The following is a 23,364-nucleotide window of genomic DNA, read 5'->3' as shown; positions in this document are numbered from 1 at the left end:
TTGATTTAAAGTCTGAGCGCAAAGGTAGAGAAATTTTTTAGTTGTTTAGTACCTGCCATTTTATTTTTCTCCAACTTTTTTCTCACCAACCTTTTGTCATATCAGCTTATGTGCACGTACTGTGCTGAACAATTTAAATTTTAGACATGAAGACATTTTACTCTTTAATACTTCAACAGCACCTCCTAAAATTAAAGCCATTCTCCTAAACATTATACTATTATCACACTTAAAAACATTAACAATAATTCTATAATATCATTCAATATCCCCTCCAATTTGTAATTTCCTGCAAAATGTGTGTGTGTGTGTGTGTGTGTGTGTGTGTGTGTGTGTGCGTCAATCCACATTTGTACTTATTGTTATACTTCTTCTTTTCAGCTGCTCTTATACCAGAAGAATCCCTCACCCTTTTTCTTGACATTGATTGTTTTGGAAGAGATCAGGCCACTGACTGCAGAACGCCCACACTCTGGCAGTCCGGTTGTTTCCCATGGTGCCATTTAACTCATTGCTCAAGCTCTTCCATTTCCTGTAAACTTGCAGTAAAGTCTAGAGGCTTTGCAATTGATTCAATTGAAGCATCTTTGGCAAGCACACAGCAACAGTGATGTTGTGTGTTTCTTTTGCATCACATAATGCCAGGTTGAGCCAGTATTAGTGACAGTGAGTTTGATCTTCCTTTAAGATATAGCCAGATGTCTCCATAAAAAAATGGAAAATGGAAAACCTTTTTTTTTTTTTTCCCAATTAGCACCAGTTCACCTGCACACTTTCACCTAAGGGTTTGACACCCACTAGTGCACACTGCCTGACTTAATTATTTCATTAAGGGTTACAGAATGGGGATTTCCTCATTCTCCCATTTCTACGTTTATCAGCTGGCATTCTTCTGTTAAATTGCTTTCACTTGTGAACCAGGATGCAGAGGGGGAGACTTATTCAACAGAACCGTAGGGAGGGCTGTTTCTCTCGAGAGGAGTGGTGAGAGAAGATGGTTTCTACGGGGGCATGGAGGACTCCTTGTCAGAGTCTAGTGTCTGAGCTTTAAGGCCCAGGAAGAGGACAGCAGATGGAGGTGGGGCAGTGGGTGAGTGAGAGGCCCGTGTGTGGGGAGACCCATTGAGGACAGGGATCTTTAGGGAAATGGAGCCTCACTGAAAGAGGAATTTCAGTGATGCCATGGGTCAGATCCCGGGTCTCTCTTAGGGAAACCCGCCATAAGCACATCACTCCTCAGGGCTTCTGGGCTCCAATTCCGGAGATTAGTTTTGGAGGCCTCACCACACCTCAAGGTTGCTCTATTATATCAGGGTAACTGACTTGCTCTAGGAATGGAGACTTGGGTGCCGGTTAAAACAACCCTCAGCCAGTACCCTAGCAGTAACGTTTTCATCATGGGAAGCAACTAATTGAACAGATGTGTTCATGAACCTATTGACCGTTTTGGTAAGTGTAGACACAGTGGCCACAGTAGGCTGCATTGTTATCCCGGCTGGGACCAACGCCAAAGGACCATGTTCCCTTCTTTTCTTGACTTGATGCTGTAGGAGTCCAACAAAGGGAAGCACATTCAGGCCCACATGAAACTTGGGACAGAAGTGGCTTCTCAGAGCCGTACACCAGACACTCCGAACAAGTTGGAAGGCTGCAGTGCCAGGAGACTCCAGAGTAACACAGGCATAGGCGAAACGCTGGGAAGTCCCCCAGCTCCTGAGGGCCAGAGCCTCTAGGGCCGGCAGCCTCAGCAGGCAGAGTCACTCGCCTGCTTCAGCTCAGTTGCTGAGGGCTTGCGTTTCTCTGCAGGGAACAGGAGTGCCCCCGACTTCCACTCTTAGTGCCCTTCACCGCTCAAACTGCACCCCAAATAAGCATATGCACCCTGCTCCAAGGGAAGGATGCGCTGGGCTCAGCCTCTGGAGGCAAGAGGGCAAAAGACAGAAAGTAACCAGCGGCCTTTGCACAAAGAATCCTCAACTCTCTGCAGCGGCCCCTGCGGCCCCAATCCTGCCGGCCCAGGAATGTGCAGTCGGACCACAGGCCTCTCCTTCCTTTTTCGTCTTTTTCCTCCCGCTTCTCTCCTCTCTCCTTTTCCTCTTCCTCCTTTTTCTTTACTTTTTTCCTTTCTCCCCAAGCTTCTAAGGTTGTTTCTGTATTCGCTCAATCATGGCCTTTGCCATTGATTGAAAATGTGGCAGTTCCTTCTCTGGGAATTCTTCTCTTTGAAGCCTTCATATGGATGTATTATTATTATTATTATTATTATTATTATTATTGCCACACAAAAGGGGCAAATCCGTGTGAGGAGGGGGTCGCGTGGGGGCTGAGATCCGCCGGCTGCCGGTCTAGGAGGGGCGCTGCTCTGTGCCGGAGTGGGCGCTGGTGCACCAGCGGGGCTAGGGGAGAGTGCCGCCCCCGCCTGGAGCCCAGGTCTCTGCGTGCCTGGGGGTAGAGCGCGGAGAGGGACCAGGCAGGCGCCGGAGGGGACCAGTGCGGAGAAGGAGGAAGCCCAAACAAAAACGCTGTCCGGCGCCAGCCGCCCACCTACAAGCCCAAGCCGGTGGTTGGCCAGTTACAAAAGGAAATGGTCAGGATCGGGACCAACGATAATGATAGTACTAATTCTATCAAGAATCGGCCCAAACAAACTCTCGCTGTCAGCGCAGCAGGCGCCCGCCCAAGCCCAGACCTCCGACCCGGTTCCGAGCCTGTTCCCGCCGGGTCGCTGGGCGCCCAGGGTCGGCACCTGGGGCTCGCCCGATGAGGGCAGGGTCTAGAGGCCGGCCTGGGGACAGGGGCCGAAGGGCGAGCAGGAGCCTAGGGGATTGGCGGGGTCGGGGAGAAGGGGTCCAGGCTAGGGGCGGGCTGGGCGCCCGCAGACCAGGCGGCTTGAGCCGGAGGTGGGGAGCTGGAGGAGTGCCGGGTTCGGGGGCGGGGGGCGGGGACGAGGGGCGGGAGTTGGGGGCGGCGAGGGGAGGGGCGGAGCGTGGGTCCCGCCCCGGCGGGCAGCTGGAAAAGTTTGGTGTCTGACTAGCTCGGGCAGAGGCCGAGAAAGCCGGTTCCGGGGACAGGGAACAAGGACTCAGGGACCCGAAGGCGGCGGCAGGACGCGACCGAGCAGGACCCCAGGCCCGGGAACGACGTCGCGAGCCCCGAGACTGCCGGGCTTCCCAGCCCAGCTGGCATTGGAGCGCAGGAGCGGGCGCCCCGGCACCGCCGCTCGCCACCCGCCAGGATGCCGGTGGCCTCAGCGCCCTCAGCCGACCGAGGTGAGCGGCGGGCCCGGGCGGACGCAGAACCCGGGTGGGGGGCTGGGGGCCTAAGGACCCACCTTTCCGACAAAATCCCCACCGATCCCAGGCGCGACGGGAACCTGGGCGCGCCGCGGCGGCCCGAGCGCTCCACATCAGCACCCCTCCCCCAGAGCCGCTGCAGGGACGCGGAGGAGGCCTTTCCACCGCACCCGGAGCGTTTACAACGGGCTGGAAGCTGAATACCTGGATGGAAGTGGAGAGGCTGTTTGTGGAGAAGTTCCATCAGTCGTTTTCCTTGGACAATTAAAAACTTAGGCGCCCGCAGTGCCAGGGCCTGGGGACGCTGGACGTGGGAGAGGGTTGTGGTCGTTAGCCTGCGAAAATCATTCTTTTAAACAATATTCGCCGGAAAATTAGTTTTTTCCTAACATTTCTCAAACAAAGCAATTAGGTCCGTCAGAATCGGTGCTGGAAGACGAAGTCCCCACAATGCAACAATGAGGTTCCCACGGAAAATCAGTACATTGTGTTCATAACTGAGATAACAGCTAGAGAAGGGGCTTTGGGCTTTTTGAGTCTCCCAATAGTCAGTCTTTCTCTCTCTCTCTCTCTCTCTCTCTCTCTCTCTCTCTCTCTCTCTCTCTCTGACTTTCTGGCTTTGGACACTCCCAATGGCACATTTCTTTGTGGTGTTTTTATATTTAGATAGAAGAAAAGAACTTCTTGTTGGATTTTTTAAGGGAACACACCTCATTTTGACCCTTAAAATAAGGAAAGGGGCGCTACAAAAACAGCTCTTCAGAAGGTTATTTTTAAATGGAGGCCCGCCCTGTACATGGTACCCACTCCTACCTGGACCTCTGAGATCTCCAGAATTAGGTGTCATTCTAAAATCTGGACATTAGAAGTCACAGACTTTGTATATGACCACATACTCATCATTTATCTTTTCAATATTGTTTATTCATAGACGACAATTTTGCAGGCATGGTTAAGAAAAATATAATTCCTAGAAAGTATAAGGGAAGGATTATGTTCTGCAGAATATGACTAACAAGGATAGCTGGCCATGCCCAGGGCTGGTGTTGGTTGAGGAGATGGCGATGGTGCGGGGCGTGTGTGTGCGCGCGCGCTTGAGGACTTGTAGAAGTGTTCATATCTGTAAAGTATTATTTCATGGATGCAGACCTCAATGCTAGGTTGAATAACTTTGTTGCCATAGAAGAAGAACCACACATCAGGCTTTTTTCATTAGCAAACCAGTAAATACTCACTTTGGGCCTCTGAAGTCACACCCATCTCCTGATACCTGAGATACAAACTGAAGCTAGCTCTTAAGAGCCTCCCTCTAAGATTTAGAGAGAATGATTTCTCAACCAGTTCTCATCTTTGAAAATGCCGTTTTCCTCTTTATCATTGTGATTTTTATTCAAATGCATGAGTCTCTGATTTTCTACCATATGCAAAGGGTAGAGACTCCAGGTTCCTGTAGAAGAAACTTTACATAGTGGCCTAAGGATCTTATTTCTCAGAATTCAGGGATTGGTTTTCCTCTTTCTGGAACTAATGACACTAACTTGATTTCATGGTATCTCTTTCATCTTCCTCAATACTTGTACTGTCTGTATATTTTTATTATATACTGTGGATATATTTTTATTACCAAAACAAGAATTTGAGCATGCCACAGTTTTGAAAAATCTGAGGTTGCCCTGTTCTAGAACCCTTTAACTGCCAGGATTTTGTACGGTTTCCCCAGTGTTACCAGGGCCAGGCCGCCAGCCTTGTGCAGTCCATTTACCTCAGCTGGAACAGGGTGCTGTGGGTTCTATGAGCTGTTCCGTTCCTTCATATTTGGCTTCCTAATTCCTTTCTTATCAGTTTCAGAGCCATTTCCTATGATTCCTCTGCCATATGTTTTCTGCCAAATTAATTGCCTTAAGATTTTCCTTAAGCTTTTGGAGATAATATAATGTTTGAGAAAAAAGAAAAAGAATAGACTGAGTGGAATCGTATCTAGTTTCAGTTAATAACACGTTTCAGTTGATGTTACTGTTATAGCTACTGGGCATAAAGTCTCCTTCCCTTTTTTGAATCCTATTTTTGAGGAATTGAAGCTGTGTCTCTAACAGACGATAGGCCAGTTGGGTCAAATCAGTGATGAGATTGTCCAGTGCAAATTGGTGCGCAGTGAGTGGTTCTTCACTGCGCCACAGGCTGGGCTGGGGTCAGCTCCCACAGTGAGGCGAGGACCCGCTCCTCAAGCAATGGGTGGTGCTCTTTGGCCTGCAGATGCCGCTCCATTTTCCTGGCTTCAAAATTTTCCAGATATTTCAGTGCCCCTAGAAGGACATTCTAACATTCTGCTGGCATGGAAGCACAAGGCAGTTTGTCTCTAAAACTTGCCAGAGAATCTCTTGTCACCACCTAGGCAAAGAACCAGTGGCAAGGTGGCAGCCTCCCAAAGAGCTCATCCCTAATGTGACATCCTGGAATCAGATGGCACGGACACCAGCCCAGCCCAGCCTCTTCTAAGCTCTGTGACTAAGGACAAGTGAGCCCCCCGCCTCCCACAGCGTTGGTATTCTCTTGTGTACATTCAGAAGGCAGATGCTGCTGTGGGGCCATGTGTGCTATGTCCATGGTGCAAGGTGGCACACATGCCGAGTTACCAGGTGAGACTGCCCCTTTGGGAAGGGATAGGAAGGATCTCAGGTTGACTTCGTGGGCAGGATGGCTCTTATTTGAATGTACCTTCAGCCCTCTCACAGAGCCTATTTCCACATCCCTGTGGATTCATCCCTGTGGAAATCTTGAGAGTCATTTATCCTATGCCGTCATGAAGAAGCAGCAGAAGGGAGAAGGTTTAAAAACACTCATGGACAGGCAAAGGGGTCAGCCACCTCCTGGATCAGATGCACTTGCCTTCCCACACACAAGTCTGGAAGCTTAGGACAGTGTTCACGGAGGCAGAAGCTCAGGGTCGGGGCCTGAGTTTCCTGGGGCACCGCCTCCATATCTGGGGTTCTCTGGACTATGCCCAGATAGCTCATAATGTGCCAGCCTTGTTTGTGATGGAGAAGGACTTGGGGAAAAGCCACCAGGAAGCGGTAAGTCTAACCAGGGAAGTGCACTGACTTGCACGCTTTGAAGAAGAGAAGGGAGAAAAGACACGAAGCCCTCACCTGATTTGTCTGTAAGAGTTGTTATTTCTCAGGGGAGCTGCATTCATGGGCCAAGCGTGTGCAGCTGGGTGTGTGAAGCATGCATTTTGCAATGGACTATCTCCAAAAGCAGAGTGAGGTCACCCAAGAAATCCAGAGCAAGGGAAAATACTCATTAGCAAAGAAATTTTGCTGGAGCTGTGAAACGGCCAACTCATTTCCTTTTTAAGTTATTTTAAATGAAATTTTTAAAAAAATCTTGCTTTCCAAGAAATTTTGTTTATTGGCATATGTTTGGTGTTTTAATTCAGTTTGGAGGATGAGCTAGTTAATTTCCCTGGGAGTACATGTCTATTAAAAATACAGCATCCTGCATCTGACCGAGAGAAATATCTTACTGTCTTATTGTGCTTTTCTTTTATGCAGAGAGAGAAAGGGGGGTGTTGGGAAGGAGATCAGACTGTGGAAATATTTTCTTTATTTTTTCTCTTTTTCTTCCTTTTATAGTTTGCTTATTTTTCAACTTGACATGGGTAGAGAAAGCGAATCGCTAGTATAGAAAGCACATCTGGAATCCATCCGGCCTCCTCTCTCTGGCTCACCCTCCCCCTAGCGATGCTTCTCCTTGAAAATGGGGGGAAGGTAGGCACCTCTGACCTTGGTAGGGTCTAATTTGGGGTCATTCACTGCAGACTCATCTTCTGAAGGCGTCTTATTCCTTCTCTACAAAAAAAAAAAAAGTGTTGGTATTAAAATGCTTTGAGGTAGGCTGGATGATCCCAGCTTAGTGAGGATGACATGAAAACTCTTAGCTAATGAGCTGTTTATTGAGTAGAACTGAGGGAAGCTGAGATGTGAGCAGTGTCTCTCAGTAAACATGGAAAGACTGAAGATGCAGACAATCAAATACTTAAGTATCTTGAAGAGCTGGGTGGTGGGCAGGGTCTGTCCAGTCGGTCAGGGAGATGTGTTAGTGCAGCACTTGGAAAAGAGTGGAACGTCTAGGCAAGGATGTGCCATGGAGGTGGGCAGTGGGAGCAGCCCAGCGTCAGTGTCTGTATCGGTTAGAGACCACCGCTAATGAGGAGGAGCGTCTCTGCTCTGCAGCTGTCTGTACTCCTGTGTCTTCCGTAACGTGCCCAGCTTTCTGAATATATACAAAACTAGTCTGCAAAGAGCCACATGTCTCAGCATCTGGCTTTATTTCTAAGTGTTCAGGTGGAATTTAAGCCGTCATCAAATTTACAACGTCACTGCCAGCTCTGGACACTTGCTTTTGGAATACAGCAAAGAGTGAACACTAATACTGCATCAGTCTTGCCCTCTGTTGGGGGCCACCCCTCCTCCCCACACCAGTTTTGCAAGATGAGCTGGCTGGGGTCTGGGAAGCCCAGTGCCTCCAAGTCATGGTTAAAGCCCATCCCAGACACCAACACACCGCTCACAAATCAACATCGGCCCTGCAGAAACATGGACATGTGTTCGCCAAGAGAACATCCTCAATCAATCCCAGCAGTGCCACCTGATGATAATCAACACATGGGCCACGGAAGAAATTACCCCATGTCCATAAACAGGAATGAATAGAGGGTAGTGTATCTGCCCACACCATGAGAGCAAGAAGGAATATTCAGCATGCAGGTGCATCTATGTGCAGGACTCGTACAAGCATCATGGGGAGAGGAAAGCAATGGACACAATTGTATCCTGCAGGGTCATTCATGTGAAGGTCAGAAGCAGGCTAAACTCACCTAGGGGAGAGTCCTAGCCCAGGTAGTGGTGATGCTTGGGGACAGGTGGTGACTAGGAGGGGCACAAGGAAGGCTGCAGGGTCCAGCCCATCCTCTTGCTGGCCTGGGTACTGGTCTCACTGATCTCTGTGTGGTGGGGCAGGCAGCGTCGCAGGCCTGCCGGTGCCCGCAGTGCCCAGCCCTCCTGCAGTCCCTGGCAGTGTTAGTACCAATCCTCCAGAGTGGCTGTCTCCCCTCTTGCCCTGAGTAGGGCTCGCTGACTCCAGGAGCCTCAGGCCTGGGTGGGCTTCGAGCTTTCTTCCAGCAAACTTGAGGTCTGTGGCTGGTACCCCTCAGGAGCGGAGGGGAACTCTTGTCCATGAGATGCTTTTAACCGTGCACAATAATGTGTAGATACATCCAAAATCAATCTGGCCTTTAGCCCAGCACTTAACTCTTGGGATGAGGCCCGCTTTGTAAATGTTGATAATCCAGAGAAAATGAGCTTTTAGATTCTAAAGACGCCAGATATCTTCCACTTAGGCAAAATGCGGAGAATCATATTTAACAAAAGATGTTCTGGACAAATATGCTTCTTGAGGGATGAATATTTAATTATAAGGGAAATGATAAATCGAACACTAATGGGAAAATATGTTTGCCCTCAAGATTCATAGTTTTGATGGGTCTCTGGCAAATCTTATACTATGTTTATTGGAGTTATTTTATTGCTGGTTATTGTCTTTAATTGTTTGCTTGTTTTCTGCTCTGCTCAATTTTGTATGAGCCTGTGGAGCGGTGGGTCTGCTCAGCCTCTTCTCTCCACTCCTGGGAGCAAGTCCAGATCTGGCTGTTGGATGCATGGCAGAAGCAAAGGTGTGGAGAAGGTTCAGAGGAGACAGGACAAGTAAAAATGGCAGGGTCAGGTTGTCATGGGGGATGCATGGCAAAAGCAAAGGTGTGGAGAAGGTTCAGAGGAGACAGGACAAGTATAAAATGGTAGGGTCAGGTTGTCATGGGGGAAACTGAGGCACAGGAGGCAAGCTGAGGTAGTACAAGAACAGTCTGAATTATAACAATATGCCAGTGTTACCTAAAAGGATGAGGAACATGGAGCTGTGCTTGAATCCCTACCTGAGCTGGGGACAAGGGGCCTCAGGCATCACTGATTGGAACCAAGGTTTGTCTGCAGCTTGTCAGTTTCTGTCTCAGAAGCCCCACATACTGGAGTGGGTATCCCGGTGATGCTGTGGGATAAACCAGGACACTGTGGTGTCATGGACAGCTGTCTGTCTGCCAGGTGAAGGCCCCTCTCGTTGCAGTGTGAGCCGGGCAGGTCATCTGTTTGGCAGCATGGTGACGGCTCTGGCCCCAGCTGCTATGGGAGGGAGGATGCTGGCACAGGGCACTGCCCACAGACTGCCTTTGCTCCATGCCTTTTCCATGAGCATGAGTGACTGTTCATGTGGGAAACGGCAGAGCCCTCGTGGCCCCCCTCAGCACTGTGCAATGGTACTGGAGGTGGCAGGAGACAGCCTGAGGGCCCAGGTTTTCCTCATACCCGGCTTCATGCCAGGGTGCATGCCGGGCACAGCACATGTGTCCCCGAGAGGCCCCTGATCAGGGTGGAAACCCAGCAAAGTGAAAATCAGAAATAGTGATTCTCCAGTCCCTGCTCACAGACAAAGAAAGAAAGAAATCATAAACAATACTAGGCCCGGCGCGGTGGCTCACACCTGTAATCCCAGCACTTTGGGAGGCCAAGGCAGGCAGATCACTAGAGGTCAGGAGTTCAAGACCAGCCTGGCCAACATGGTGAATCGCTTGAACCTGGGAGGCGGAGGGTGTGGTGAGGTGGAGGGTTTGGTGAGCCGGGATCGCGCCACTGCACTCCAGCCTGGGTGACAGAATGAGACTCCATCCCCAAAACAAAACAAAACAAACAAACAACAAACAAACAAAAACTAAAGGGACAGTATCTTTTTAGCACCTGTCATTGTACAGGACGCTGGGGAGGGTACTGTGGACTTACCCTGGGTGGAAGGTCCCTGTGTGAATGGAGAAGCTCGATGCTCAGAAAATGCTGCTGCCTGTGGTATTGTCCCATTTAAAGAGGCAGTTTGCAGTGCTTTTTCAAAAGTGGCATGCAGCATCAGAGAAAAGTCACCAGGGCTGGGATGATTCCAGAAAATGTTACAGAGCAAGTAGAATTTGACTTGAGGTTTGAAGGATGGGCAATATTTAAATAAAAATCAGACAGGGTAGAGAGGGAGGGGCTGGGGGGAAGGCTGCCCACTGGACTGTCCTGTTCACCTCCAGGAGAACCTGCAGGTGAGACATGGTCTCTTCTCAGGTGAATGGGGAGCCAAGTAGCGCTGGCGTGGATGAGCCAGGCTTGGGGCTCAGGGAGGCAGGCCCAGGGCCCTGCACTGCCTGTCATGGCTCATGAGTGATGGGAGAGATCTGGGCAGGCAACCCCCTCTCGTCCTGCATCATCAGCCTGGACTTGGAACTTGGCTGCTTTTTCTTTCTGCAGTGAGCAGAGGGCCTTGACCAACAATAAGCCTTTCTGCCAGCACTTGGCATTCCAGCTGACCTCGACCCAAGGCCTCTGTGACTTCAGGAGGCGGCAGCTGGGAAGGGTCGGGCAGTTCCAGAGCACAGACGTCAGCTCGGACATCCCACCCCCCACCAGCCCTCTACCCCTGTGGTCTCCAGAACAACCAACACCTCCAAGCTCCAGGACACTGGAAAAAATCTTTGCAAAGAAGCAAGGGGCCATCTCAGAAAATCCAGGCCCCCCAAACTGATGTAGAGAGAGGACTTTGACAGCATCCGCCACTCCGGAAGGTCACGAGGATACAGACACCATTTGGAGCCACCTCTGCTTCTCAGCCCCAACCAGGCAAGCCCCAGATCTTCAAGGGACTGATCTGTACCTGGGAATAAACTCATGGGTGGATGAGATTCAGTCTATCACACCCTAAAATGCAGAGCCCATAGTATTGGTGAGTGGTTCATGTGTCTCTGAAGCAAATTTAGGGCTGTGGTTCAAACGTTGTAAAAGTTACAGAAAAAAATTCACTGGATACACACAGTGGGCTCTTTTAAATTAGCCTCATTTGAACTTAATTTGATATTTAAATACTCAAATAATAGATGATGGCCGGGCGCGGTGGCTCACGCTTTAATCCCAGCACTTCGGGAGGCTGAGGCAGGCTGATCCCTTGAGGCCAGGAGTTTGAGACCAGCCTGGCCAACATGGTGAAACCCCGTCTCTACTAAAAATACAAAAATTAGCCAGGCATGGTGGCGGGTGCCTGTAATCCCAGCTACTTAGGAGACTGAGGCAGCAGAATCACTTGAACCCGGAAGGGGGAGGTTGCAGTGAGCCGAGATTGCACCATTGCACTCCAGCCTGGGCGACAGAGCAAGACTCCGTCTCAAAAAAAAATTTTTTTTAATAAAAATAAAAAATAAAATAAAATAAATGAATCCACTGAAAGCGGTTTCTACCTTGATAGTTGGGTATGTGGCGTCATCGACATCACAGAAGGCTGACTGATATTACCTGTTACCAGTGTGGTTGAGTGCAAATGTTTGAGGTCTGGTGGGAGAAGAGTTTGGTATTCAGAACTCATCGAGGCCTTTGCTTACCACTTTCTCTCTCTTGCAGTGCTCCCAAATGTGCCGCTTCTGTCGCTTCACATGCTCCCACGTAGTTCTATCTGATATTCAGGGCTCTGAATTTCAAGGCAGACTCAGTGAGTGTGATTGTCACTGCTTTCCTGTCCTTCCTTTATCCTCTGTAGACTTAGGTCCCGTTTTTGCAGGTTGATATTCCTTCTTCGCTGGGCCCTGGACCCACTGCTCACCAGTGTGGTGTCTGCATGGGCACTGCCCAGACTTGTACTGTTGGTCCCTCGATGACCACATGGTCAGGCCTCAGGGCTCTCTGCCAGGCCAACCTACAGCCCATTCAGACCTGATTTCTGGGCCTGGATCCAGGGGACACCATCTGGGAAGGGAGGGAGCTTCCCACGATACCACTGTGAAACTCACCAGGGAGGTCTTGGAAATTGAGCAGGCATCATTCAGATTCCATCCTGCTTTTAGGTCCTGAGAAAATCCTGCTTTTCCCTGGGTAACTGGGATAATGGGTCACCAGCTCCCGTGCCCTAGATGAGGACTAGTTAGCATTTTCTAGTGCCTGGAGATTTCCAGATGGAAACTGTATTTGGGTCTGTGTATCTTTGTTACAGGATTCAATAATTCATGCACTGAATTTCCCTTCCCGGCAACTCCAGACACCAAATCGCTTCCCATGGTCTCCCCCAATCACTTAGGAACTTAGCCTGTGTCTAAAGACCCTCTGTGCAGCCTGATGTGGCCAGCCATCCCCATACTTCCACATTTTTCATGCCTTTCTCCAACAGCGTTGCCGTGGCCCCTTAGGCGGCGATCGTTTTATCAAGGGTCGCTCCCTCTTTTTATCTGTTGGCAGGAGCCCGTTTTCAACGCCCTCGCTGGAGTCTGGCCTGCACGCTTTGCTGAAAGAAGCCAGAGCCTCAGCCCTGCTTCCCTCTGAAATGAATGTTCCTCGAGCGCCCTCTGGTGGATTTTGGAGCTAACCGTCTGTGAATGCCGAGTGATGGCAACTGCCCTCCCGCCGCGTCTCCAGCCTGCGCGGGGGAATGAGACCCTGCGGGAGCATTACCAGTACGTGGGGAAGCTGGCGGGCAGGCTGAAGGAGGCCTCCGAGGCCGGCACGCTCACCACCGTGCTCTTCTTGGTCATCTGCAGCTTCATCGTCTTAGAGAACCTGATGGTTTTGATTGCCATCTGGAAAAACAATAAATTTCACAACCGCATGTACTTTTTCATTGGCAACCTGGCTCTCTGCGACCTGCTGGCCGGCATCGCCTACAAGGTCAACATTCTGATGTCCGGCAAGAAGACGTTCAGCCTGTCTCCCACGGTCTGGTTCCTCAGAGAGGGCAGTATGTTCGTGGCCCTCGGGGCGTCCACCTGCAGCTTACTGGCCATCGCCATCGAGCGGCACTTGACGATGATCAAAATGAGGCCTTACGACGCCAACAAGAAGCACCGCGTCTTCCTCTTGATCGGGATGTGCTGGCTCATTGCCTTCACGCTGGGCGCCCTGCCCATTCTGGGCTGGAACTGCCTGCACAATCTCCCGGACTGCTCTACCATCCTGCCCCTCTACTCCAAGAAGTACATCGCCTTCTGCATCAGCATCTTCACGGCCATTCTGGTGACCATCGTGATCCTCTACGCACGCATCTACTTCCTGGTGAAGTCCAGCAGCCGTAAGGTGGCCAACCACAACAACTCAGAGCGGTCCATGGCACTGCTGCGGACCGTGGTGATTGTGGTGAGCGTGTTCATTGCCTGCTGGTCTCCACTCTTCATCCTCTTCCTCATCGATGTGGCCTGCAGGGTGCAGGCGTGCCCCGTCCTCTTCAAGGCTCAGTGGTTCATCGTGCTGGCTGTGCTCAACTCGGCCATGAACCCGGTCATCTACACGCTGGCCAGCAAGGAGATGCGGAGGGCCTTCTTCCGTCTGGTCTGCAACTGCCTGGTCAGGGGACGGGGGGCCCGCGCCTCCCCCATCCAGCCTGCGCTCGACCCAAGCAGAAGTAAATCAAGTAGCAGCAACAACAGCACCCACTCTCCGAAGGTCAAGGAAGACCTGCCCCACACAGCCCCCTCATCCTGCATCATGGACAAGAACGCAGCGCTTCAGAATGGGATCTTCTGCAAGTGATCGTCTCTGTGCGCCCTGCTCTGCGGCTGTGTTATTTATTGCATGCATCGCTTCCACAGGGGCCCCTCCAGAGCTGTGCCTCGGGAGAGCTACCGTACTTTGACCAACAGCCTGCCCAGTGTGGACGTCTTTTACAGAGGGGGCCCGAGGAATCACCACCCCATTTCAGTGTAGACAACGTGCCTTGTCCGCTTTGGGCTCCAGAGCCTTTCAGATGTACTAAGCTGCTGACATCATCCACAGCCTTCTGCTGAATCCCAGACACCCTCCCTGTTGTTCACAGAGAGGGAAGGTCGTGGGCCACATAATGCTATGTGACTCTCCATGTGCCTCTGAACGGTGTTTTGATGATTTACACTACATTTCCTATGCATAGAATGGATGCTTGTATATTCGTACATCTCTGTGTTACACAGAATTTGTGTTGCAGGTGTTTGCCATGTGGTACATACATAGAATCTCCATACAACACACAGGTAACAGGTTATACAAGTGGGTTCGGACTGAACCCCCAGTACGAGGACATGGTTGTGAACTAGGTGGACATGCCATCCCTGGTCTCCTTAGACTGACATGAAGTCTCATGTTCACCAAGTTTTTGAAGTTCAAATTCTCCAAAAAGGGCTTGTCCAAGGCTGGCCCCAGATGTGAGGGTCTGACCCACGCCGGCCCTGTGTCCTTTCAGTCATTTGTCCCTGCGTAATTTTAATCATATCCCAAAGTCAAATGATGTGATGGTTTTCAGGTTTCTGCAAATCACAGAAAAGCCAGTCGAGATCACGCAGGAGCTTGTGCCCCCAGGCGGGCCAAAGAGCGAGCCTATGAGGGAGCAGCAGAAGCGGGCGGCTGACCTGGCTCACCTTCCCATGCCACTGGGGCGGGGTCTGCTTCAGGAAACAGAAGGTGTCTAGGAAATGAGCAGAGATTCACAAGACAGCACTTTGATTCTATGTTGAGTTTGTTTCTATATTAGAAAAGCACCAAGTCAGTAATCCCCCGTGGCGTCACAGCTGAGTAGCTGTGACCACCAGCAGTTTCACAGCTTCCTGAAAGCTGGGACTAGCCGTGACTATCAGTAAGAGAAGTTTAATTGTCAGGTTAGAAAATGTGATCTGGCAGTTGGTGCACTCTTCAAAGTGATCTATTGTAATAATACCTACACGATACTGTAATTTTACTTTTCAACATAAGTTGAACCTGTAGCAGTCTGTTTACCTTGTAAAGGGATTTCTTAGAAGACATTTTTGTACATGCTCTTCCCCAAGGATTGTACATGTTATACAAATAGATGGAAAGAAAAGTGAACACGTTTGTAGAACTATCATAAGCACACAGTTGCCGTGTTGAGTTCTCTTTAAAAACAAGGACAAAACCAACCAGCCTTCAAAGGAAGCTCACATCAGAGTTCCCTAAAGTATTTTAGGTTCAGTGAGCATTTGCCTGAATAAAACCTAAGAGCGGTCTTAACACATTAATAACTTTTTCTAAGAGAAATTGATTCCTGTTTTGTCATCTGATGCAAGTTGCTCTTATAAAGAGACATTTTTGTGGGTTCAGGGTAACTCATCTCCATGGGCTGACCAAAGACTTTTCTAATTTTTGTTACTGATGAGATGAAACCTATTTGTAAGGAAATCTTCCCCAGGAGCATTTCTGTTGCCTTCTTGACATCAATGAAGAGTAGCGTATTCTCTTATGAAATAGCATGAGAAAACCCAGGGCATTTCTAGGACAGTAAAACATTGAAGTACTGGATTAAGAAAATGACAGGCCAGGCGCGGTGGCTCACGCTTGTAATCCCAACATATTGGGAGGACGAGGTGGGCGGATCACCTGAGGTCAGAAGTTCAAGACCAGCCTGGCCAACATGGTGAAATCCCATTTCTACTAAAAACACCAAAATTAGCCGGACGCAGTAGTGCATGCCTGTAGTCCCAGCTACTTGGGAGGCCGAGGCTGGAGAATTGCTCAAATCCAGGAGACAGAGATTGCAGTGAGCTGAGATTGCGCCACCGCACTCCAGCCTGGGCGACAGAGGAAGACTCTGTCTCAAAAAATAATAATAATAATGAATAAAATAAAACAACAACAAAATGCATCGGAGAGCCAAAACATTCAGTATTGCATTTTCACATAGGTGATGAAATGACTTTGGAACTTTATCTGTGTTACAGTTATGAATTGCTTTGGGAGCCTTGGAGCTCTCTCTAGCTATTGTTCATAACGCTTTGCTCCATAACCCTGATGTCCCCAGTATCTAAGTATCTCAGCCTTCATCCATTAACTCTACTAGGGAGCCCACAGCCACCATTCCCACTAGGAGGTATCAATGTTTGTGGTACGACATAAGGCTCCCTTGAAATAACAAGACTTTTGAGCCATCTGAATTAAAAATACATCAAAAAAGTAGTTGTGCTCATTTGCTAAATGCAAAACATAATCACCTTTGATACCAATGTGCTCCAATAAGTCTAACTAGCTAGCCAGCTGGAGATAATTTAGCAGCTGAATGTTTCAAAGCCCTAACCTTGAAGTTTGGGAACAGGTGGTCTTCTGTGCTGCAGAGAAACTATGCATTAGATCTCTTTTCAATTAGAAACCTTTACTATTTCCAATGTATGTTAAAAAAAAAAAATAAAATAAAACCAAAAGGCTTCGTGTAAACCCACTCTTGGGAGGCCGTGGGATGGGACTGTTTTGTTGTTTTCACCGGGCGCCCTCCCCACTGCAGGGGTGCTTGCTGTTGCAGGCTTGCTACCCACCTGTGTTTCTCAGCATTTCAGGAATTAAACCACATGCAGAACCCCAAAGAATCGTTCCCCTTTCTTCTTCTTCTCCACTACCATAGGTGGTGTTTTAATGAAACTTCGGTGCATTGGGTGCTATTTACACCAGTTTGGTAGGTCATACTATTTTGAGAATGGTCTTTTGGTAGGGAGAAATTTGTAAGACCCATGGCAGCTCAAAGACATGGGACCTCTCGTCCTGCCCCATTTGCTCTTGTTTATGCAGCAGGAGAGAATAAGTCAGAGCCAACCCTTGCACACTAGCTTTCTCCCATACAAACGGTCCATTTTAGCCTCTCTGACCTGCGTGCTATGTAAAGAGGAGGCCAGTGCTCGGCATAGCTGTTCTGGTAGCGATGCTTGTTACAACTCATGATGAAATGCCCCAACGCAAGTGAGGACGCAGCTGCCCACCCTGGAGCTAGAAGGCAAGGTGAGTCCTCTAGGAGTACATCTGCCAGGATACATCTTCATTCCACAGCCTTGGTGGATGGGACAAGGCTTTGTTGTAACTGTTTTTTTAAAAGTCTCCCAGGGAACCACGGACAATACCTCCTTCCTAGAGAAAAGTTTCAAGCTCCCCTCCTCTCTTTAGTGAGGCAATACAGAATCCATCATCCAAATGAAAGATACTTTTCACAATAGCCTTTATTGCCTGCAGACTTACATGTATAGTCCTTTAAACAATTAACTGTTTAGAAAACGGTTGCTTTTCTCAACCCTTGAGCCAGTTATTCCACGCTGGTAAGACCCTTTCACAGAAATGTAACAAGGTGCATTTTATAGAAAACATCTAATTAAATCACCAATTTCATGCTTTTAAATTGTATCTACAAGTGCAAAACTGCAACACCCAAATGTTTTTAGTATCTAAGTCAGATATCCAAAGGTTAGCTACATAATCAGAAATGCGCACACCACTGTTCTGATAATAAAGGCACATTTTCCAATAACCAATTATAACAAGAAGTGCAGCATTACCTAAATTGGGTGTGTCATCTTCCCCTCGTGGGTCACAGGATGACACTTGGGGATGCGATGCCGTGCCTGCACTTGGCGATCCCAGGAGCACAGAGATGCACCAGACAGATCATGAAGGGGCTCATGCGTGGAAACCACACCATTTCCTGACAGAGTGAAGGAATCGCTGTGGATTCATCGAAAGGGAGGAGGGAATTTAAGCTAATTCTCTTCACCTGCTGTGTTGTCAAATCTCCAAAACACTGACCAGATAACTTAGGTTTTATCCTTTGTCATAGGACAAAGATTAGAGAACTTGAAATTCGTTTGGTATTTCCACTCCTCAGGGACTGTCCAAAAAGCCAGTTCTGTTCCAGTATGAAGTAGAAAGTGGTGAATTGGCAATACGCCAAGACATAGACCGTTACAGTAATTCTTTTTGTTTCACAAAAAGTTAATGGAAACAAAACAACTTTCAAATAATATTCATTTGTCAATATGTATAATTTGCTATCCAAATGCTTTTTAAAAAGTTATTATCTTATTATTACACATTAAATTTACATGGAGTTGTCTCCTAATCCTGGGATTTTAACACCAAATGTTTAATTCTGAATACAAAGAAACATTCACATACTTAATTTTACAATATTCTGGAACAACTTATATTCAAAAGTCAAATGAACAGAGAACATTCCACTTGCAACCAACACATAGTTGTTAACAAAATTAACCCCATTAATATTTAAAGATGGATTTATCCATTAATGCCTGTTTTAATTGCCACTTGAGTTTGGTGGTTAGAAACTTTGGTTATGGTAAAAATGACCACGAGTGGGAATTCATCACCTCAAAGCTCGGGACCATAGCTCCCCGTGCGCGCGTCTTTCCGTCTGCAGTATTTCAAGGTGAGACAATAAAAGAGTCACCTAAAATTGTATGAGATTTTATTCCTGGTGCTTTTTCAGTGAGAACCGTTTTTCCAGCCCTAGGGAAAGAACCTGTGTGTTTTTAGCCGGAGGGATTCATCAATTCAGAACATCTGTGACAGCCAGGAGGCGGAAAGAAGGGAGGCTGGGATCACCTCCCGCCCCTTCTAGCATCCCTACTGAGAGTGGCAACTCTAGCTGTCCCTCCCCATCCTGAGCCTTCCGCGCTCTCCTCCACGCCACTAACACTCAGTATCTGACACCTGCAATGCGAAGCCTCCAGAGTCCCCAGACTGATCTGGGCACTCCGCTCTCGTTGGTTCTAGTTTACTTGGACACACGGGTACCTTAAGGCTTGTCACACTCCACACCTTTGTGTGTGTGTGTCTATTTCTTTCTAGGTTATAAACTCAGGCAGAGACCTCATACATTCACTTCTCTATCCCACGATTCCAGTACAGCGTTGGCCACATATTAACTAATGTGCAAATGAGCCCAAGAAGCTGGCCAGAAATCCCAAGAGACTGTGCCAAGTACATGCAGCTGCACCTGGGAATACACCAAAGCATGACATCACGAGCACAGCCTCCTCCACCACACCTTCCCTTTCTCCTCCTTCCCCGCTGGCCTCAGACAGCTATGCATGGCTGCATGAACAAAGGTCTAAAGCTAGGCTTGTTTTAGCCTCCTCTTCCCTTCTTCTCATCTTTATTCTGCCTCCACCTTCGTCTTTCCATGTCTTCCCCTGCTGGCTTCTCTTTCGTTTCCCACAGTGGGTTCCCCCAACCCCTGTGGTCCTCATGTCCTGTTCTTGTTCCCTTTGTGCTGGATCCCACATTCTACAGCATCCAGGACCATCCTCCATGGCTGATGCCACAGCCTGCCAATTCCCAAATTCTTCATGTTTGTTTGACTTCCTAGCTAGTTGTAAAACCAAAGCCCAGGGAGGAGTCCCAAGGTGCACAGCACAGAGTCAGTCTGCATGTGTACAGAGATGCAGATCCATTTTTAATCAATGTAAGTATATGCATGTACGTATATACATATGCAACTCACATTCACAAGTCCTGGTATAAAGTTGCAATTTTTCTGGCTGCTATAAAATGTGCCAGTTTTAAAACTGTGCATTTGTTGCTTGCAAACTTATAAATATGTATAAACCCCATTATAAATAAATTGTGGCTGGCAGATGGCATTTAAGCTGCCAGCAATGGTTGCATGGAGTTATAAATGCTTATTAATTCTCCACTTTTAAATTCACAGCACGGACCCTGGGATCTGTGACATGAAGTGGTGTGAAAACATAATTATAAATTAGAGGGGGGAAAGCCATCAATAAGAGACAGGTAAGGGCTGGAAACTCTCACTAGTGAGTGATTCTCAAAGTCAAGACTTCAGAGCAGCTGCACCAACATCGCTTCGAGAATTTTTGAAATGCAAATTCTCGGGCCCCACTCCAGACCTAGGGAGTCAGGAGCTTGGCGGGGCCAGGGGGTGGGAGGGCCTGCCATCTTTGTCTGAACCAGCTCGCAGGGTGGTTCTGATGCCTGCCTTCCATCCGAGTCTGCTTGTCATGAGCGCCTGTCTCTCGGCCCAAGGACTTCCCCGGCTTGGGAGGCACGTACAGGTGTGTGCAGGGCCAGTCAGAAACTGTTTCCAGAAACAGCCTTCCATAAGTGATAGACTTGGTGAATAAATACCCCAGCCGTCTCCCCGCTCTGCTGGGTTAACTCTGGGGTGTCAGCTCTGTCTCTCAGGGTTCCCCAGTGGGATTCGGCTCCAGTTGTGCACATGATGGTAACTTACTTGATAATGCATGTCTTCCTCGTCAGCTTCCTTCTCGCCCTACTCCTGGGATCTTCACTCAAATAAACTACATACCCTCAAGTCCTCTCTCAGGGTTTCCCTCTGGAGAAACCCCAACTAAGACAGAGGAAACAGAAACACTGCCTCTCCCGTCTGAATGACTCAGGCTTTTACGCATTTCGAGATGGAGCACAGATGTAGAACCCAGGAGGGAAGCACTGCATGCCATTTCCATGGGGCGGGGGGTGAGCTTTACGCACAGGTCCAGGACTGTGAGTCCTGTGCTCTTTCCTAAATTGATCCCCAGGCCCTTGCATGGCTCCAGTTTCCTCTTCTGAAAAGCGGGGCCCCCAGCTGGGCTGTCTTGCCGAGCTCCCTGCCCTGTGATCCTGTGTGGAGCTGACAGTTCTAGGTTGACACTATGTCCAGGAGTGGGTTTGTCCACTTCATCTGTCTTAGAGCCAACTTTGAAAGTTCCACGGGAGAACCTGAGTATTACTCTAAACCCACTGCAAGGTCTGTCTGGGTCCTGCAATGACCTCTGCGATCTTTCCACAATCCTCCTACTCACTCCCTATACTACTGTCACCGTCCACAGAAAGGGATTTGTGGACAGCACGCAAAGTTGGGCCAGCAAGAGGGAACTGATGGGCACGTTGGGAATGCAGAATTTTAGAAAATCATTGCGCTTTACATGTTTCATGTATTTGTCAATGCCCAGCACTCCCTCAAGCTGGGAACATGTATAGCCCTGCGGTGTAGAGCATACCAAGGCTCAGAGAAATCCAGCAACCCGCCTGAGTCCATGCCGTTTTGGGTGTACCAGGGTGGAGGTATCTACTCGTGGCCAGCACTGCCCCTGCCCCAGGAACGCCCACGGTCCAAGACTTCCGCCCAGCTCAGCCCAACAGAAAAGAAATGTGTGACTGCCCTTCAGGTGGCAGCCAGTTTGGAGGAAATGAGGACCCAGACGTCCATCTTAAAGCATTGCTTATAGAAAGAAGCTACCCAAGTTTTGGATGCTACTGAAAAGGAAAGCTTTATTTCGGGAGCTGGGGCCACTTTCAGAATCCTAGCACCAGGCATGGAGGCTGGGCTGGACACACATGTCCACTGTGCCCCCAGCACATGGGCTCTTTAGGATCCACCCTTCCCTGAGCCTGTCCTTCCTTTTAGGTTAGGCCTTTACCTATACACACGGCTTCTCATTTCCTTTCTTCATTAGAAATTTCCCACGACCTCCTCCTCCTCCAGGAGGCCCTAAAGAAGGCCATATATGGCCCAATCAGGCCTTTGTCCATTATCCCAACATTAGAGATGGCCTGACAAAATAGCCGCTCGCTCGTCAAGGCTGAGCGGACGCCCAGTCTTTGGGCGCTTCTGATATAAAAAGCAGCAACAGTGGTGTCTTAAGCACAGGATTTAAGATTGAGTCATTTGACTGCGGTGTTTTTCACCTCCCCACCTGATTCTCCAGTGAGCTACTCAGTGGCAGCCTTGGAGGTCAAGAATCAAAGCTGAGTTAAACCACAATGAGCACCCCCATGGGAGGCCCAGCCGGCCTCCGCACGACAGAGATGTCATTTGAAGCACAGCTGATTCATTCGTGGGGTTAAGGGAGGTGGGTAGGGGTCTCTAGGGCCACTCAGTAAGGGCAGAGGGGCCGTTTTAGGACTGCTGGCCCCCACCTTGTACTCCCAGAAGACATAGAGTCTGGGGTTAAGTGTTGGGGGTGCCCATTGGAGGGGCAGCAGGGCCCAGGTGCACTCTGCAGGGCCACAGTGGCCCAGCACAGCAGCAGCAACTGTGCCCTAGAAGCCCGAGGCCCTGGAACGCAAGGTATAGTGCCGTTCCCACTGCGTTCACTGTTCAGCTTCCCTGCCCTGCCCAGGCAGAGATGTGGCCTGAGAAAGTGTGGGGAAGAGGGGCCCAGGCAAGACAGGGGGGAGGCTCCACTGCTTTTGCCTTGGAATCCTGAGCTCAAAGCACAGGCTGGCACACAGCAGGGCTCAGGAAATGCTGAGTGAGCAGGGCTCTGCAGCCAGATGATAACATGGCCTCCAGCAAGGTGTGGCACCGGCCCCAGCCTCAGTTTCCCCATGTGTCAGTGAGGCTCACAGGAATGGTCCAGCACACGGTGCTGGAGGGAAGAGTTGGGATAACTAACGTGCGCTCTAATCCGCTTTACAAATGGAAGGGAACAAAGATTAGAAAATCGCTGCCATCTGCTATGTCTGAAGCCTGCTCACTTCACTGGCACTATTCTAGTGTAACCAATATTCTAATCTGAGATTTAAAATGTATATTTTGAATTAATATTAAAAAGAAAAAATTTGACTCCAATACTTTGAATTTTTAAATTGATTCTCATGCAAAAAAAGTATTATATATATTTTCTATCACCATCGAACTAGACACTGACTTCACAGCAGGAGCTACTAAAGCTGCAGATTACCATTCAAGTCCCCCCAAGAGAAAAATAAAGTAAATCAAATGTTACAGCATTCATAGCTCCTAATTTGCATTTCCTACTTTGCTATTGTCCCTGAATGTTATAATAGCATTTTGACCTTTCACAAATGGGGAATGCACGAATGTTGAAAGAAGGTTATTTCGCACATTTTTCTATGTGGTGCACATGCACATACAGGTGGGTCAGAGCTGTGTGTGTCTCTCCAGGGCTCCCAGCCTCCCAGAGGACAGATGTGCAGGGCAGCTCTCAGAGCATCCAAGTTAATACTGTCTCGGGGCAGAAGCCTGATGCAGCTGCTGCCAGCATCCCCATGCAGCCCTCTGCTTCTAGATCACTAAGCAGAGTATCCACATCATGCCTGAAGCCAAAACCATTTCAGGAAACAGTAGCTCAGTCTACATTAGTGCCAGACTCTCCAGAGTGTCAATCCACTGCAGAACATTCTAGAACACTGACTTCACTGTCATCTCAAAT

The 23,364-nt window shown here is 48.9% G+C and overlaps 2 protein-coding genes across 3 annotated transcripts; both read left to right on the top strand.

Moving 5' to 3' along the window:
• The first annotated feature begins 2,998 nt into the window (after nt 1–2,998).
• On the top strand, nt 2,999–19,034 carry LOC105498805 (sphingosine-1-phosphate receptor 3). 2 transcript variants are annotated; one of them, XM_011771151.3, is made up of 2 exons: nt 2,999–3,269; nt 12,653–19,034. In XM_011771151.3, exon 2 carries the CDS (start codon nt 12,800–12,802, stop codon nt 13,934–13,936), a length of 1,137 nt encoding a protein of 378 aa, XP_011769453.1. In that variant the 5' UTR covers nt 2,999–3,269; nt 12,653–12,799; the 3' UTR covers nt 13,937–19,034. The 2 variants fall into 2 exon arrangements, with proteins under 2 accessions (XP_011769453.1, XP_070933679.1); XM_071077578.1 differs by lacking the exon at nt 2,999–3,269 and adding an exon at nt 11,828–11,912.
• A 66-nt stretch (nt 19,035–19,100) lies between these two features.
• On the top strand, nt 19,101–19,760 carry LOC139358087 (uncharacterized). Its single transcript, XM_071077579.1, is given in 1 exon segment — nt 19,101–19,760. A coding segment is annotated over 1 exon segment (660 nt).
• Nucleotides 19,761–23,364: the final 3,604 nt, after the last annotated feature.

The sequence above is a fragment of the Macaca nemestrina genome, chromosome 14, assembly GCF_043159975.1.
Source record: "Macaca nemestrina isolate mMacNem1 chromosome 14, mMacNem.hap1, whole genome shotgun sequence".
NCBI lineage: Eukaryota > Metazoa > Chordata > Mammalia > Primates > Cercopithecidae > Macaca > Macaca nemestrina.
This window is presented reverse-complemented; position numbering and strand designations above follow the sequence as displayed.

Bases quoted from the DNA above. Each gene is read 5' to 3' on its own strand.
- LOC105498805 (XM_011771151.3), top strand. From the start codon at position 12,800: ATGGCAACTGCCCTCCCGCCGCGTCTCCAGCCTGCGCGGGGGAATGAG.